Consider the following 18332-nt stretch of genomic DNA (forward strand, 5'->3'; position numbering starts at 1 on the left):
GCCAGATTCCGGCGGTGGTGGCCGGAATCTGACACTGCAGGTGGTGGGGGTGTTTTTGTCATTTTATATGTTAGGGTCTTTAGTTAAATTAGTAAACCTAAGGGCTTTTTTACAAATTTTTAAAATTTACCTCGTAATACTCCCATATCCAATAACCCAATACTATCCCTAAAATCCTATCCAAAATACTAAACCAAACGCACCCAAAGAGATTAAAGCAAATTTAAACATGTTACAAAGATAAGAAGATGGTAAAAACCAACATATGAATCCTTTTTATTTTTTTTTTTTTTTTTCATGTTTAGGGTGTTTAGATCAGTTTACATGTACCTCCCTCAACTAATATTTGAGATCCATTGAACATCTTATAGACTTAAAAAACTAGATAAACCACAATATTATTATGATAAGTAATCCCAAAATTTAAACTAAAAAACTCGAGGAAAGAAACAAACCTTCTGGACCGCGCAGGCTACAACTTGGAGTTAATATCATTCATCCTTTTCATCTGCATTATTGCATAAAGAAGGCAATAAATCTTATATTATCTTTCACTGATAACAGAAGGACCTACAACGAAAGGAGAAGAAGAGAGAGGCCTAGTTTACTAGGGCATGGATTTGAGATATATATATATATATATAAGAGGTGTCATGTACATGTCAGTTTTGTATGAATGATTTCATAAAGTGAGTGTGGGATTTAATTCATTTAACTTAGCTTAGAGAAAAGAAAGAATAAGAGGCCGGCCCCTACCAATATGTTTCAGAATTATAAAAGTAGGGAAAGGGAGCTTTTTCCAGTTTTTTTTTTTTTTTTTTTTTTTGCATTGATTGGACTCATGACATTTTGATCATGGATATGTAGTAACTGTCAGTCAGACACAAACCATAGAACCATATTATACTTACTCATCATCTTACTAACCATCTTACTATCCTTTGTAAATATAACGCATAGTACTGATACTATACGCATAGTACAAGTACCATGTAAAATTTTAACAAAGGTTGTATGGCAGTTAGCACAAGTGGTGAGTAAACATAGTGTTTTTCCAAACGATATACCTACCAAAGCAGAGAACATCCCCACCTCAAATCAGAAGAAAAAAATCATATATTACTTTAGTTTTATTTCATCATTTATATATGAATATGAATATATCTCTATCATTCAACTGAGATGTGTCAGTGAGAGACAAGTTGTCTGAGTGGTTACTATCATCATTGCTGTGACCCATCTGGAACCTACCCCCACCTTATTATTCTTTGTTCTATGGTTTCATAAATCTAACTCACAAGCCTGCGGTCCCCCAAATAGTCAAGCTTTTTGTTTTCAACATGCTGATGGAAAATACTAAAAGCTATTCTGCACTTGTGTATGCATATACATTTACCCCTAGGTTTCAGGTCCATTAATCTGATTATGACAAATATGTTTTAATTTAACTTCTTAAACTAGCTGATTATGTAAACGTGATGTTATATTCAAAGGATGCAAGACCAAGCCCTTAGGGTGGATAAAATATTTCTCCCATATTTATATAATTAATAGAAAGAGAAATTATGTGTCAACTTCACTATCATTTCCATTCATTTTTAACTTTAGTTTTGATTAATACTCAGACTTATGGCATGGAATATTTATGGATTTATTCAATAATTAATATTGGTCCGCATTAATTACAACTTTCACTTATTAATAAAAACCGTGTGAGTTATTGCTCCTGCTATGTATATATTTGAATGATTGAATCTCATAAGATTTTAGTAATGTAAATGAAAATGAAAGATTTTCTATCTTTAATTTCCATAAACTTCCAAAGAGTTTTTCTATTTTTCCAAATGATATAGTAAAGGTACAATACACAGGTGTTGAAGATGAAAGATCTATGGATAATTTGTATAATCTTATATATAAACGTCCGTGGGGTCAAGCTCAATTCACTCAACCTGTCTCATATAAGTTTTTCTCCTTATTTAAACAATGTTAGATTCTACATCTAATGGTTATGAAATACATGAACGTATCAGCCCTACTGAAAAACCTCCAAGCATCCAACCTTAATTTTATCCAATTGATCATTAACTCGAAAAAAATTAAATTAAGGGTGTTGTCCTTAATCACTTTTGATTCAACTAGTCAACTTTAAAAATAATTTGGAATGTGTTTGGTAAATTTGATTTTTCAAGTTGTTGTAAGTTTAAATCTTTTAATCCTTTCTTTACTCTTATTTGGATATCTTTCATTGTTGACAACATCTGTATCACCCACCCACTTGGACTTAAAACGTTAGCTAAACTTTCAATATTNCCAACGGATGAAGACTCGTCCTCATCAGCTACAGCTATTTCAAATACCGCAACTGGTGACACTTGACATGCTAACAGTATTGATGGTTATTTTTTTGTTGTATGGGCAGTAGATATTTTGACATGGGGGTATAACCATCTTTTTAGGATTGTTTGCATATATGTGTTAGATGATGTACATGGGGTGGGCATTTTTTTGTTAGTTATGCACAGATAGATAGGTAGTGGGGAAAATGTGGGTGTATGCTGTTCTTTAGGGTTATCCACATGTGATAGTGCATTTTGGATTTTTATGCACATCATGCATAAAAATCCATATATATATATATATATATGATAATTGATTTAGTGATCAAATTTTTATATTGTGTCCATTATTTTGTTGATGTTGAATCTATAATGTAGGTCAATACGAAATGCTCTAAAAAAAACACATTCTGCAACTAATTTTTTAGTAGCAAAAAGTCATTTAGCATAATTGCATTCCGCTGAAGGTCAATATGAAATGCTCTAAAAAAACACATTCCGCAACTAATGTTTTAGCAGCAAAAAGTAATTTAGTATAACTGCTTTCATATTCAGCGTCTAAAAAATAGTCGCGAAAACCTTTTGGATTTCACATTCAGCGTCTAAAATGATTACAATTAACCACTAAATTTTAGTTACCAAACGATACACTCGTTCACTAATAAAATAGTCGCGAAAACTTATTGGATTCTACATTCAGCGTCTAAAATAACTATAATTAACCATTAAATTTTGATCACCAAAAGATACATTCGGCCATTAATAAAATAGTCACGAAAACCTATTGGATTTCACATTCAGTGTTTAAAATGACTATAATTAACTACTAAATTTTGGTTACCAAAAGATACATTCGGCCACTAATAAAATAGTCGCGAAAACCTATTGGATTTCACATTCAGCGTCTAAAATAACTATAATTAACTACTAAATTTTGGTCACCAAAAGATACATTTGACTACTAATAAAATGGTCGCGAAAACCTATTGGATTCCACATTCAGCATCTAAAATAACTATAATTAACTACTAAATTTTGGTCACCAAAAGATACATTCGGCCACTAATAAAATAGTCGCAAAAACCGTTTGGATTCTACATTCAGCGTCTAAAAGTATTACAATTAACCACTAAATTTTGGTCACCAAAAGATACATTCGTCAACTAATAAAATAGTTGCGAAAATTTTTTACGAAATTACCCTTACACCTTTGGCGTCTAATTTTTGTGGGATTAGCGACAAATTATTAGACACTAAAACGTACATTTTGCAACTAATTGATTAATCGCTATACAATTTTACCAAATTATCCTTGAACTTTTAGCGTCTAAGTTGGGGAACTATTTTGACCAGAATTTAGCGACTATTTTGCTAGTTGCAAAAAAAAACTTTCCGCGTCTAAACAAAAATTTAGACGCGCAATGAATCTGCGACAGCGATACTGCAACTAAGGGACGACTACCAAATTTAGACGCGAAAATGGCTTAGCATCTAAATGTGATATTTTACGTCTAATTTTACTAGACGCAGAATGCCAGTTTTCTTATAGTGGTGAAACTAGGGGTGTTATCGAGCCGAGCCGAGCCGAGTTTTCGGCTTAACGAGCTCGGCTCATGAGAGAGGAATAATAAATGAGCTGAGCCCGAGTCGAGCCAAGCCAGAAATTATATGACTCGGCTCGGCTCGACAATAAATTTGGTATATTTCGAGCTAGCGCGCAAGCCAGCTTATCGAGCCGAGTTCGAGTCGGCTCGCGAGCCATCTCCAAATAACTCTGTTTTTTTCTTTTTTTTACTACAAAAATTCGCTGGGCAGCAGCCCACCTCCAAATAATTTTGAAGCTGAATCATGTTCAATATTGAAAATGAGAAAATTAGTTTAAAATATTTAAATATGGCCGACGAATTCAGAAGGGCTTAAAATTGAAATATCATAATTTAACTTTTCATTAATTTGCTGGGCAGAGCAAGTTTGACCCCAGTCCAATTCAAATAAATTTGATTAATATTTGCAAACAACATTAACAGTTTATTTTAACTCGCCAATTTAGATAAATAAATATATATATCCTCCGTTTTTCACCTCAGATATCCTCAGGAAGTGACCCCTGTTGTTGCTCCCTAAATCAAAGAAGAATCTCTTCTGATCGGCTCTGATTACTTTTGAAACCCCCATGTTACCTATTTCATCTTGTGCCGGCAAGTCAACCGACCTGTCAACATTCAGTTCAGAAGCAGAGGCAGGTTGGCTACTATGGCCAGAAATGAAGCCAGCCCCAACATCATCTGAAAGCCCAACAAGACGCTCTGAAGGTTCAGAACTTTGCTATTTTCACACACACATACAATAGAACCAAAAAAGACATCTGATAAATGCAACAATTGTATGTGTAAAAACAGAAAAGGGGTTTATGCATGCTCTGCAAGTACGCCTGATTGGGCAATATGAAAAGCCGCGATGCTTCATTAATTTCTGCCAGAATGTTTCTGAATGCTGTCCACCCTTCGTCCCGAGAACTTCCAGCAGGAACAATAATAGTACTGCGATTTCTACTAACAGATGCTTCCGATACCTGCAGAAATAAATTTAATAAGGCAATAAGTTTTAGGAATAACAATACTAACCATTAGATTAGCCTTATCATCTTCACACTTATAAAGACGCATAAGAAGACAAAACTGGAATACCGAAGTACTAAAAGCCTTATCATCTACAGTGTGTGAAGGTGAAAATCTGTTCCCATTCCTTCAATTTTTCAAACTAAATTTCAGGCACATTTGTACACCAAAGATTGATCTCGAAGAAAAGAATTGGAAATCTCCAAATTTTGCATAAGACTTCCAATAGGCAACTAAAAATGATTCAAAATCCAACAAGAAAAACAATTAATATAGAAAAATATATAACAGATAAAATATTGTGCTTAATGGCTTAGAAAGGAACATGACACAGGGATCTTTCACAAAAATATCAATGGAGGTTAGTTGAACTACGCAAATATTCCAGAGATATTATCATCCCATTGGTACAGGAATAATCCCAAAACAAGGAGCACAAGATCCGACAAAGAAACCCCTTACTCACCGATTAAAGTCTGACGAAAATCCGACGAAGATGATGATAAACCGACGAAGAAACTTCAGATCTGACGAAGACGATTCAGATCTGACGAAGAACATTCAGATCTGATGAAGCTCGTAGGAAGAAGACGAAGTTCTGATGAAGATCCAACGGCTGCCGAAGGTCCGACGACGATGAACAATATCCCACGAAGATCCCGCGAAGCTGACGAAGATGAACAAGATCTGGCCGAAAATCGTTACTTTGGGAGGAGTTTGATTCAAATTTTACGGCAAGGGTTCCACTGTGACCGATTTTTTGCGATTTGGGGATTTTAATAACAGGGGCCATTTTGTTATTTTTTAAAACTTGTTTGCATTATTTTCAATTAAATCTCAATAGTTCAGAAATTCTCAAAAAACACCCCACTTTTTCGAGGCAGGCGCGGCTCGTGAGCCTGACGAGCCGAGCCTTCTATGGCTCGAACTCGGCTCGTTTTATCTCACGAGCCGAGTCGAGCCGGCTCGTTATCTGACGAACCGAGCCGTTAACGAGCCGGACTCGAGTCAAGCCAAGCCGGCTTGCGAGCGGCTCGGTTCGTTAACCAGCCCTAGGTGAAACTAAAGTTGCAAGTAGAGCTCCATCACGTTTTACATCTGCTGAATATTTCTGGTTTTAGGAGGCTCAAGTCTTTTGCTTTATTTAGGGTTTGAGTTACTGAGTTATAAATTGTTTCAAAACTTTGTATCCAGTTTTTCCTTTCTTGAGAATTTGGAAATGGAAGGATGCATTTTCTGTGACTTTAAGATCCTTGATATGTCTGGTACAAGTTTGAAGCTTCTAAGCATAAATACGATAGTTTTTCCGATCATGGTTGGTGGCATTGGTTTAAAAAAATGTGAAATTAAGGTTGCTTGTCCAAGTCTTGTGTCCTTGGATTTCATTGGTCCTTTTGCATGGGACTTCTCCTTTCAGGAACTAAACTCTTTACAGAATGTGTTCATTTACTTAGAAACTATGCCTCAGAAGACACCGGTATTACAATGTCAACATGTTACACATAAAATCCTCGAAGGACTTCACAACATCAAAGTTTTGAAACTAGCAGGGGAGTTTCTGGAGGCATGTGTTCATATTTCTCATTGTGTTTTTAAGTCATGAAGGGAGTAAATAGTTGCATACCACTTTGTTTGACATCAAATGGATTTGAAGGCATATTGGTTATATTGCAATAGCTAGGCTTTCAAAATTGGTGAGATCAAGATGGGGGATATTGGATATGTACTTTGTTTAGCTTTAATTTCCCTGTTACTTCTATTCTTTGAATTGATCAACAGCAGAACTTGGGTACTTGCTTTTTGTTTTCTCATTTAAGTACATACAGAAATTTAAGTGCATTGTCTGATCATTTTGTTACCTCTTATATATAAACAATTTAACTATTGTAAAGATATTCTAGTTTATTTTGCTAATCTTGAGGCTTGGTAGTATTTATATCCCTTGGTTTAATTGAAGATTTATATGCTTGAAATACCAAGGGCATTATTTGATGTAATTACTAATAGTATTTTGTTCGTAATTATCTTGCTTTCCTTGCATTACGATTGTTTTCTTCTTGTGCCTCTAGTTACTTTTCTTTGTGCTTGCTGTGCCATTCCATCATTTGAAGTCTTTAAATCTGTCTGTCTTCACGGTTTGCTGGAACGTGCAATCAATAATCAACTTGCTGAATTTCTCTCCAAATCTTGAAGCTCTTAAAATATTTTCTGAATGGGTAATTTCAACTCGTAAAATCTTTTCTACTGTTATACTAATTTCTTTTTGCTCAGTGTGGTAGAATTCAATCTGGTGTATGATCATTTGTGTTTCATTTGATTTAGTACAATATAGTCAACCCGGGTGTTGTATACAACCTGATTTACTTAGTTCTCCAAAGGTAAGATTGTCGAGTATTAATAGCCAATTCATTTCTTCTTGTGTTCAAAAGATGATATTTTTTTTTTTTTTTTTATCGTATTTACATAGTGATTTTTAGGAAATCAAAAGCATGCTTTTGGTTCGTTCCATAATTGGAGCACCATTGCATAATGTTTGATTATCTGGTTGAAAGGATTATGGATGTCCTTCTTACTAATTGTTTCTAAAATTTGTTTTCCTATTGATTTAAATGCTTAGTTTTTATTTTGCCTTGAGATACAGTGTGAACCAAGCAAATGTTTTCATATACCGAATAAAGCAATTTCATGCTTGACATGTCATCTCAAGGTGGTTGAGCTAGGTGAGTTTGAAGGTAATGAAAATGAAGTTGAATGGTGAGATTTTTGCTGAAGAATGGACATGAATTGCAAAAGATGCTTATTACCTCGATGGAAGAGGAAGACATTAAGAATTGCAGGATGATTGTGCGAGAGATAAAGAAACTGCCAAGATCATCTTCAATTGTTGCTTTGATATTCTTCAAGTCTAAGTCAACAGAAGATTCAGTAGATGAATTTTATGTGGCATATGAGTAATATGCAGTTGATTAAAAACATGAAATATATTTTTGAGTTGTTCCATAAATTTTATAATATAATATGGGAATAGTAGCAGTAACGGCGGCTGCCTAAGTTTGTTTTTTAATTTTTAGAAATCCTAGAGTTATTTCATTTGTTTGTATTTTATGTTGTAGCCATGGTTTTGTCTTATTTGTTTGCTTCGGTTGTGATGCATCAATATTTTAGTTGAAGAATCTCCAAACGTTTCCAGGGACGGTTTACATATGAACTTCAAGATTTGACACAACAATACTCAGGGTTATTGGTGAGAAAACAACTAATCCACCCATAAATACAATTGGTTTTGTGTCTTATGATGAACACAGCCCATTTTATATATAGGCTTCACATGCTCATATTTATTTCTGAGATCACAGCTGAGGCTACACACATCGTTGTTATTATAAAATTCAAAACATCTAACACCGACAAGAGCATTTGATGTCGCTACCCATCCTTAAATATTTTTATATCCCTTTACTCTTATATTTCTTTTCTATATCTATTTTACCTTCAAATCTCTGAACAGAAATTGTTCCTCTACAACTTGTTTATTTTAAGAATGATGATTATTAGTGTGAGTTGATTGAAGAGTACCAACGGATTTTCATTCCAGACGATTTAGTTAACAATAGGAAAAGTGAGATTCATTAGAACCTTCAATCAGTACATAATCAACATGAAGAGCTAGTTGTAATGATCATATATATATAGCAAACTGGTTAAGAAGAAGGAAGGTCATCAGGTTGAATATTATTACTCTTGGACATACAACACTCATTGAACCAGTGGATTAAACAACGAATCACAGAAGGCAGATCAACAGCAATCAAGACATATATAAGATTCACATAATCATCAAGCGTAACAGCATAAAGAGTGGAAGCATAAGTTACCAACATTGCAGCAGTAGCAACACATATCTCGAAATGGAAAGGAAACCTATAGGTGAGTGATACTATCTAAAGTATGGATCTAGAAAGAGCCAGGGAGTTGGATATTTGAGATGCAAAAATTGCCCTGCTTGGAACACCTCCACCATCATCATCTTGCCAAACACCACCAGAAGGATTCACTCCAGCTTGAAAAGTTACTGTTGCAATGAGAGTAACCACCACCAGGATCACATTTCGGGCATCGCTCGGCGAGTCCCTGCCTTCTTCATACTGGAACCAGCTTTTCTCACTGCTTAAAGTAGGGCCTTTTAGGCATTTTGTTGATCCGCAATATAGAAAATGATGCAAAAAACTTGCCTTTTGAGGATGTTTATATGGAAACTCAAATGGGGAATGACGAGTCAATTTTAGATATATGGTTTTTCTTGTTATATAAATCAAATAGTCACTAGGGAGACAGAGATTACATCATATGGATTGGCCAGCCTCGATTTTATATATTACTGAAAAACGAATAGGAAGAACAAATTAAAAGGAAGTCGACACAGGATAAGTATATATCTTTGCTGCTGTGTTTCAGAAAACATCCAAGTCTTTGATAAATAGTTGTTCTGAGATGACGTAGACCATTATTATCAATCAAAATATTCAATAGAAGCCTCCAATATATGTCATGTCAAGGCTGCTACAATATAGGCGACATGTCAAGTTTCCAACGATTAATACATTGTATAATCTAAATAATTGAGGAGATCACCGGGAAAAAGCAATGGAGGCACTAGAACTTTGGTGAAAGAAAAAAGCCAATAACCAGTTATTCAGTCTAATTAATTAGGCATGGAGAAAGATTGTACAAGCTTTTTATTAATGACAAATTGAAAGGGAAATTAAGCAGAAGAATACACAGAGACAGATTCTAATTCTAGTATAAGAAATTTCACATGTCTTCAATTGCATCTGCTCGTCTGTTCCTGACATGCTCTGATCAATGCCATTGGCAAAGTGTGGAAAACTACAGCTATGAGAATTCCAAGTCTTGACACACACCGCCAGGAGGGTATAACCATTAGAACAGCTATCAAAGCATCACGTGGAGAATGAACTGAATCTCTATTTTTCTTGAACTTGATGCAGAGGCGGAAGCAAAAGGGTGGTGGCACACCTGAGCAGCTGCAGGTAGGGCGATTTTGAGGGAAAACAATTATATTGAAATGTTTCAAAATTTATGATTATGACATGTAGTCATATTGAATTAATTTCAGAAAATATCTTACTGAAGTTTCTTATTAAATTGTTAAAATGTAAAATATGTGTGGGGGTGAGAGGAAGAATAAGGTGAAGTATATATGGTTTTGGGAGAGGTGGGTAGGTTGAGTCTTTTCAACGGCAATGGTTAGGTTAACTACTGGTGGTGATAAGTGTAAGTGGAGCCTTGAGAAAACAACCAAACCACCCATAAGTTTCAGTCAAACATAGTTTTCTATTCTATATATATTATGTATTAGCGAGAAACCTGATGTAATTAAAAAAAAAAAAAAAAAAAAAAGTGAGCTACCGACGTTATTCATTGTAATTGTTGTTGAGTTATGAAATTTAATCAAAGTTCTCTATTTGAATGCTGGACATAATTCCTTAATCAGAACAAACCAAGGTAAATCAAGTGTCCTATTTATTTTTCTGTTCTCTTTTATTGTGTTTATTTGACTTAGGTTTCAATAATAGTAACATTACCAAGACAACTAACAAGCTAAGCAGCAAACTGTAAATAAACACCAAGAAACCAATTTGAATAAATTGATGTAAGCAAAGAAGAATGAACGAGAGAGGATAATATTTGAAATATTCCTGAATGTTCTTATTCAAATAAATGAATAAAACCTCTAATGTGCGATTCCCAGATGCTAATAATGCTTGTATCAAATATCATTATTTTGGTATGATACGAATGAATTCATATCCTGGGAGGGCCAAATTAGTAGACGGTCCTTTTCAGCATTTTTGTGTAAAGTGGATGCTCTCAGAACTTAAACTATGCATGTGACATTTAGTAGTGACTTTTGCTATTGCAACAGGCTGTATTGTGATATAAACAGAAAGTAAGACCATATTTTTAAAACTTGTTTCTTCAAGCAGCAGCAGCAAATATGAAGCTAGTAGTTCTGTCAGCTTATACCAAGCAATTCTACATATCAATTGAGATGGGAACTTGGACATAATGTTCCTTACCTGAAGATTTTAATTATTAATTTAGCTGAAAAAGATAAATCAAGCAATTACATTTGAAACTCTCTTATAAAAATAAAGAGTTCCTCAAAAAAAAAAAAAAACATAACAAAAATCCCCAAAATGTAATTGCCATGTTTTATACAAAGTTGAAGCTCATACAGATTATACAGTGATTGAAACCCACAATATCTGAAGAGTCACAGCTAAAACCATGGCCACCATCAAACTCTTCGACTGCATCAACAATACACTGGCAGAAGAATCCTGCATTGAACTTTTGGAACCTGAAGAAGAAGAACCTTTGAGGCAGGTGAGTGGGTTGACATGTTGCCCACATTTTCCAGGCAATTGCTGAGCTTCAGTGACATTGATCCCCGCCTGCTCAGCTTGAGTACTCCCTTCGTTGCTTATCAATGCACACAAGCATTGCGGTTTCGACTTTATCACCGATTTCAGAGGATCACAGCAACTATCCGGCACGTCGTTCCGTCCGTCAAGATACGGCATACAAGCCACGAGCTGATTCAGGCATGCCGCGTCCTGAGCCCACGATCCCTTCACCTCCAACATGGCCAACACCACCACTACCACCACCACTGCAACTCCACTGCTCCTCCACAACTTCATCATCTTTCTTAATATGTCTTTTTACTTCCGTTTAATTTGTTGTCTCACGGGAGTACTTGCATGCATATATATATATATATATATATATATATATATATATGTATCTCTGTAGAGACATATATAGAGAGAAGGAGAGAGTGAGGAAGAATCAGAAAAAAGGGAAATGAGTTGGTGAGACAACAAGTGGCTCCACGGTTGACTTAGATAATAAAGATTAGTTTTTCAGAGATGAAGGTGGTGACAGTTGGGAGAGACGGTAATGGCCGTTGCACAGGTGAAGCTACTCTGTGGATATATCTAATTAAAAAATGTGTAATAGACTGCGACCCAACTCCATTGAAGTCTTATACAGCATCTTAATTACATGCAAGTGTGACATATATTATTACTAATTATAACATAATTAATTAATTAATCTGATGGACTTGATCAATTAATCTAAGAAATCTCGATCCAAATCCCTAGTCAAAACATATAAATGTCAATTAACTTATCAGATCGTGATCACAAGTAATGTCAAGAAATGCCAAAAATTAATAAAAAAAAGAACAATATGCTTTTAATTTATTGGATAACTTATGAGGAAATAAATAAATAAAAATCCTAATTCCGTAAACTATAATATAAATGCCCAAGGAACCAAAAGAATTGTTGTCTTTTGCACTTATTTGGGAAATTAATTATTTTTTCCTCTCCCTTCATCGGTAGAAATAAAGGATGGATAGTTGAGGAATAATATAATTAAAGATAACAAAATTATTAATCACTTAACGTTATTGATAGCATAGTCATTATTTAAGCCAGATGCTAATTATTTTACAACTTTCTTGCCAAACTTAAATTTCTCTTAGATTAATGCATCGGCCTTTCGATTTTCCTTTACATGAGCCAAACTTAGCTCATGTAAATGGCAGCCGTAGGCTTTCTCATGGCATGGTAAAGTTGACATCAACACCAGTAAGAACAGGATTGGATTCTGCGACCTGGCTCCAAACTGTGATTTCTCCACTTCCCGCAAAGCCATCACCAGAATTGGAGAAATTTCTTCAATTGGGTAATGGCAAATTGGCAATATAGTTAATCAGGTAATAAGTCGAGCAAACATAATACTAGAGGCCTTGTTTCCAAGCAGACAATAGCTGGTCAATTGGAGCCTATTTAATGTTAATTTAAGGATAATTTGTGGACGGGACAAGAAAGTAATGAAGCTTTGAAATTGTACTATAAGGTTTTGGAATCCATCTGTACATCAGATGCTCAAAAATTGAGTGAAGGAGGAGATCTGAGTGGTTTGCTAACTAATGAAAAGTTCCATAGATCCATGCTAGCTTGTGCAGCTGAACTAATATCCGCAGCGCATTTTAAATATAGTGTAGTGTTAACAGTGGTGATGCAGAGAACTTGAATTACAGCATTTGATATGAGTAAAGTGACAAAGAGAGTTTCATCAAACATGAAGATTCACTCCCCAGAGAATTGAAGCGACACTTGAATTCTTTGGAGAAGTTGTTAGAAAGCATGGTGTGGGAAAAGGGTTCCTCCTTGTACAATCCTTTGATTGTTGCAAAACCATCTCTTTCTGATGAAATAAAGCGACTTAATCTGCTAGCTGACCCTATGCCATCACTGGATGAAATTGCCATGAGTAATCACGTTGCTTCAGGAGGCTTGCTTCATCAACAGTTCTTGAAGTTGTCAGCCGGTGATTACTCATGTTTGATCTGCTTCATGTATTGTTTCGCCGCATCAAACTTAAACCTTAATTAACTTGATTCTGTCAATTTCATGAGCAAAGAGAATGTGTGATGAGTATGGTAACAGGCTGGTAAAACATATTTCTTCTGCATCAGCAACCCCACCATCTTTGCAAACAGCATTTGTCAGGCATGATTTTCTTCAATTAGAATGCTACTATGTTGTGTCTTTTGTTGAAGATCTTAGAAGTGTAAACGTAAAAATCTACCTGTACAGAAAGAGAGTCTGATCCTGTGAGGTTGAGGCCACTAGCGATCTGTTGTACCTGCACACGTAAAGAAGCAAATGTGAAGCGACGGAAAACACCAGGGTGGTGTTTGTCGTAGGCACTCCGACGCTCAAGTCAGCAAGGCTGAAAAAGGCTGATTTAGTGAGGGCTAGGGAGTAGAGAGGTTACCAAAAGTCTAGTCGGGGACTATGACTACGGCTGTGATGTGAAGTTCTCAAGCTAGAACTCCGGGGTCCGAAGGTGTAGTGTAATCCCTCTTGTGAGAGGGTTGACCTTTGTTTAAATAGTGACTGTCTAGTCTCCCAATCTTGGTGGGATTGGGAGTTCTCGTAGTAATATGTTCCCTCTCAGGATAAATCTTCTAGTCCCATTATCCCGACGTGAAGAGGAGTCCAGGTATGACTCTGACATAGACCTTGGAGGAGTTGGGGTTGTAGTGGGCTACTTTACCTATGTTCGGATAGGAATGTGATCTGTGAGTGACCATGGGCTCTGGATTCGTTCATAGATCCAGGAAGTGAACTGGGACTAGGAGGCTCATACCCGGATGGTTTGGACCGACTATACCTCATATCAAATAGGCCTAATCCGGATTGGGTCGCATCGGGATTGGGACTGGTCTCTTCCTCATTGTCAGCCCCTTTTTCCTATTTGAGCTAAGGACGGTTTTTTACCCTAACAGTTTGCCCCCCACTCTCTAAGTTAAGATTTTCTTAAGTCAAAGAGTAGGAAGCGATTGAGGCATGTTCGGTCTCCCTTCCTAGACGACCGATTGTCGATGCAGCTGACCAGATTGTTGCAGGTGATTCTTGGTCGAGGGTCGTTCGGTATCCATTACCGATCCAGAGTATGCCATCATCCCAAGGGGGTATGCCTTATCGGTGTGAAGGGCCGAAGGGACGTTCGGTATGTCCCGCCGACTGGAGAAGTGATGTAGCATTCCATAGCTAGGGTGTCCGCTCGGTATGCTGGGTCGAGTGAAGAAAAGATGATATTGCACTTAAGGTTCGTTCGGTCGGGGTACTCGGGTGATCGCGTGGGATAGAATCGACTCGGCCAGCTTGCTAGACCGCGTGAACTGCGCTTGTGGTACCACAGGGCTCTTTACTGGATGCCACAGGGTTGAATAAAATGCGCAAACCCTTGGTTTCCCATTCGTCCGTTATGGAAGACCGAATGGACGAGGTCTCTTGCCTTGATCGCCTTGAGGGGGGATACCAGCTAGACGGTTCCGTGCCAGTCAACCAGTCAGGAGAATCTCCTGGGCCGGTGAAGCATAGGAGTACGTTGGGTCCATATCGGTAGTCACCCGCTGAGTCAGTCGGGAGGACAAGGCGGTTGATCTTGGCTTCCGTACGGTGTTGCAATTTCCTAGGTGTCGTGGATCTCTGCCATGTGTACGGTGATGATGAACCTTTCATTTTGGAAGCGGGAAAACGAAGCGTTGCTCTGACGGTGGGCCAATCGCGAGCTGCCACGTGTCTGCTTTGGTAAGATTTTCCTTATAAAAACGTGGGGGCGGTCTGTTCATCTTCCATTTTGCACTTTCATTTTCTGGGTTTTCTCAAAGGTTTCGGGTTTTCCTTTCACAGCTTTGGAGCTTTACTGGATTTTAACACCATTCCTACAGTAAAATCTCGCTCCTTTGCACTTTTTCCTTTGTGGTTCATCGTTTTTTGTTTCCTGCGTTGTTTCTTGAGGGGACGGGTGGTGTGTGGCGTGGGTTTTGGCTTTGTTTGTTTTTCTCGAAAGGTTTTGCTTGGGTATTAAAGTGTTGGAATTTTGGTTTTCCAGAATAGGCTTGAATTTTTAGGTTTTTGGTGAGTTTCCAGCGGTTTCTGCATGATTTTCGGTATTTTCGGGTTTGAACGAGGAAAGGAAGATGAAGTCGAGTTACGCACTGTCTTGATTCGGCTCGGTCGGTCCGCCTGACCGAATCAAGTGACTAAGGTGAATCTGAGTTATTAGTGGGCAGCTTCTCGTGGGATAGGTAGATCATTCGGTCCATCCGACCGAGTGGTGAGTGGATTGAAAAGGTGATCGGTCATCCAGACTGAATAGGTGGTACGGCAATTTTTAAGTGTTTTGAGTTGGTAAGTCAGTGATCCAAGGCGGGTAGGCTCATAGGGGTAAGCTTAGAAGTGGGTCGGTCGATCGGGGCGAGCGGGTGAGCCTTTCCTGAGTGTAGGACTAGGTCGTTCGATATCAAGGGTCGATTAGTGTTCGGTATTGAAGAGCGAGCAGTGGTAAGTCCTTTTCATCATCGTGCGGTCGGTCGCACGGGGCAAGTAGTGGTCTGACACTTAGGATTTGGAGTTTGATTGTAAGATCGAGTCGGTCAACCGGGTGGGGTGAATAGCTTCAGATGTGGGACTCAGAGTCAGGTAGTTCAAGCGGGGTTATGGCAGATGTTGGGAATGAGTATGAACGTGCCCCCACCATAGTGATGATGCCCGAGGGGGGCGTTCCGATGGGCGTGCCGACTGGTGTTAGTGTAGCTGCCCCAGGGACGAGTGCTACCGATCCAAGTGGTTCGGGCAGGCATGGGGGAAGTAGGGAAGACTCCGGAGGAGCTGGTAGTCCATTCTCGTCAAGTAGTAGCTCTGAGGAAGAGCCGAGCCAACAGGGTAGCGGGATTCTGACTAGGGATTATCCGCCCGTGCTGAAGGACAGCGACGTGTGGCGCATCCTGACTTTGTATCACATTTCGAGTTCGGTTAAGATCTGTGCGCCACAGTCGTACGAGAAGGTTGATTGGGAAGCAAAAGGCTGGGTGAGTGTTTATGAGAAGTGGTTCCACGATGGGTTGAGGTTACCTATCCCTCGCCTCGTCTGGGAGGTGCTGAACCACTTCATGATTGCCCCATCTCAGATTATGCCGAACGGTTGGAGGTTGCTTATGGCTCTGGAGGACCTCTATGTTCGAAACCAGGTGATGTTCGGGCCGCACGAGCTGTTATACTTGTACTTTCTGAAAGAGAACGACAAAGAGAATGGTCGGTATCTGATAAACCTGAGGCATGATCGATCTTACCTGGTGACTGACCTGCGGTCCAGCGACAAGAACTGGAAGGACCGGTACTTCTTTGTGAAAGGTCGGGTTGTCTTCAGAGAGAGAGGCTAGGGCGATATCCTGAGCAGTTGGCGAGCTACTGGTGAGAACTTTGTTATTTTTTGTAGTTTGGTTACTAAATCTTATTGTGTTTTTTGCTTGTAGAGCTTCAGTATAATCGGGCCGGGTAGAGCGGGGACGGCTTGGACGTGGTGACCCAGCAAGTGTTAGCCATTCCGAAGGCGCAGAGGGATTGGCAAGTAGTATTGACGGAGTCCAACCTGAGGACCAGCCATCTTTGGGCCGAAGTAAAGGCGATTCAGCGAGGTATTCCCTTCCCTTCGTTGAGGCAGACTTGGGATGTGCTTCTGGCTCGATACTGCAATTATATCATTTATGGTGAGTCAAGGTTGAACCCACTAACCGTTGGAGAGTTTGCGCTTGCAGAGACACTGATGAAGAAGTTAACCATCCCTAGTGCGAGCGAGTCCATCGTCCGGTGTTGGAAGAAAAGGAGGAAGGAATCCTCGGCCAGAGAGGATAGGAGGGCGGAGGATGTGTTGGCGACGCCGTCGAGTCAGCAGCCCGCAGCCGAAGCTGGGTCATCCCAAACCGTGGTCTTGGATGAGGAGACCGAGACGATTACTTTCAAGTTTTCGGCTACCGCGTCGACCTATTCTGACGCGGCTTCCATGAGTAAGCTGGCCGACTCGTTCTTATTCTCGGCGGACGAGACACGTTTGAACCAAATAGGGGTGATCGCGGCCGCTGACTGGGGGGTGTCCCACGCTTTTCAGGTAGGGCAGTAGTTTTATTTTATCTTGTTTATCACGGTTCGTACTGATGACAATGTTATGTTGTGCAGACATTCACGAGCAGTCTACATCTGAGGAAGTCCGTAGTGGTGCAGGAGAAGAGGATACAGGATGTGTCCAAGGCGAACTCCTGTTTGCGCCACAGGGAGGCGATAGCCCAAAAGGCCGAGCAGGAGAGCCAGCAACATCTGAAGGCGGCCGAGGGTAAGTTGGAGAGGCTGAAGAGAGAGTTAGCCGAGAAGACTACAGAGATTGAGTCCCTCAAGGAGCAGTGCCTCACCATTGCTGATGATGTCATCATTAGGGCTTAGGGGGAGCTCATGCTAGAGTATAAAGCTGGGAACACTTCACACTGGAATCCAGATGAGGACATCCAGCTCATGCAGGAGATGCTAGAAGAGGGGCCTGAGCATACGAATGAGCAGATTGATGAGTAGATGCTCGACTTTGCTAGTCAGCCAGGACCATCAGTTACTGGTGATGTGAGCGACCAGGCTGCAAGGACGGGTACTGGTGCTGGCGATGGGGTGATTGAGTCGAAGATGGGAGAGATGACTCGCATCGATGATACTTAGTTTTATTTTTGCTTTGCTCATGTATTTTGAGGCCTACGATGCCCTTTCTTGGCGTGTATGCCTTTATTGTATTTCTGAACTAAACCGTTTGAGTCTGTTTATTTAAAACCTGCTATTCTGTTTTTGATGTTTTCCTGATGTGTGAATGAGTTGTTGATTACTTCTTTGTTCATAGATGCACTAGGGGTTAAACTCTTATGCTTGTGTTATGATTTAGGTGC

General features: G+C 38.8%; 3 protein-coding genes across 3 annotated transcripts; 1 reads left to right on the forward strand and 2 right to left on the reverse strand.

Moving 5' to 3' along the window:
- Window positions 1–4261: 4261 nt before the first annotated feature.
- On the reverse strand, window positions 4262–5005 carry LOC116122639 (transcription factor Pur-alpha 1-like). Its single transcript, XM_031408463.1, has 3 exons — window positions 4964–5005; window positions 4771–4911; window positions 4262–4664 (listed from the first exon to the last, which is right to left on the reverse strand). Exons 1-3 carry the CDS (start codon window positions 5003–5005, stop codon window positions 4386–4388), a joined length of 462 nt encoding a protein of 153 aa, XP_031264323.1. The 3' UTR covers window positions 4262–4385.
- A 307-nt stretch (window positions 5006–5312) lies between these two features.
- On the forward strand, window positions 5313–8031 carry LOC116122640 (probable FBD-associated F-box protein At1g32375). Its single transcript, XM_031408464.1, is given in 7 exon segments — window positions 5313–5318; window positions 6014–6109; window positions 6111–6527; window positions 7027–7227; window positions 7575–7707; window positions 7710–7792; window positions 7843–8031. Coding segments are annotated over 7 exon segments (960 nt in total). The 3' UTR covers window positions 7867–8031.
- A 3122-nt stretch (window positions 8032–11153) lies between these two features.
- Window positions 11154–11729, reverse strand: LOC116122584 (lipid transfer-like protein VAS). Its single transcript, XM_031408415.1, has one exon. The coding sequence runs from the start codon at window positions 11686–11688 to the stop codon at window positions 11221–11223; it is 468 nt and encodes a 155-aa protein (XP_031264275.1). The 5' UTR covers window positions 11689–11729; the 3' UTR covers window positions 11154–11220.
- Window positions 11730–18332: the final 6603 nt, after the last annotated feature.

Source organism: Pistacia vera, unplaced genomic scaffold, assembly GCF_008641045.1.
Source record: "Pistacia vera cultivar Batoury unplaced genomic scaffold, PisVer_v2 Contig136, whole genome shotgun sequence".
Classification (NCBI taxonomy): Eukaryota; Viridiplantae; Streptophyta; class Magnoliopsida; order Sapindales; family Anacardiaceae; genus Pistacia; species Pistacia vera.

Excerpts from the sequence above, each read along its gene's own strand:
- LOC116122584 (XM_031408415.1), bottom strand. The coding sequence starts at position 11,688 with ATGATGAAGTTGTGGAGGAGCAGTGGAGTTGCAGTGGTGGTGGTAGTG.
- LOC116122639 (XM_031408463.1), bottom strand. The coding sequence starts at position 5,005 with ATGCGTCTTTATAAGTGTGAAGATGATAAGGCTAATCTAATG. Across the intron at positions 4,912-4,963 it reads ATGATAAGGCTAATCTAATG|GTATCGGAAGCATCTGTTAG; the intron begins GTTAGTATTGTT and ends TTATTTCTGCAG. Across the intron at positions 4,665-4,770 it reads TTTTCATATTGCCCAATCAG|CAAAGTTCTGAACCTTCAGA; the intron begins GCGTACTTGCAG and ends GTGTGAAAATAG.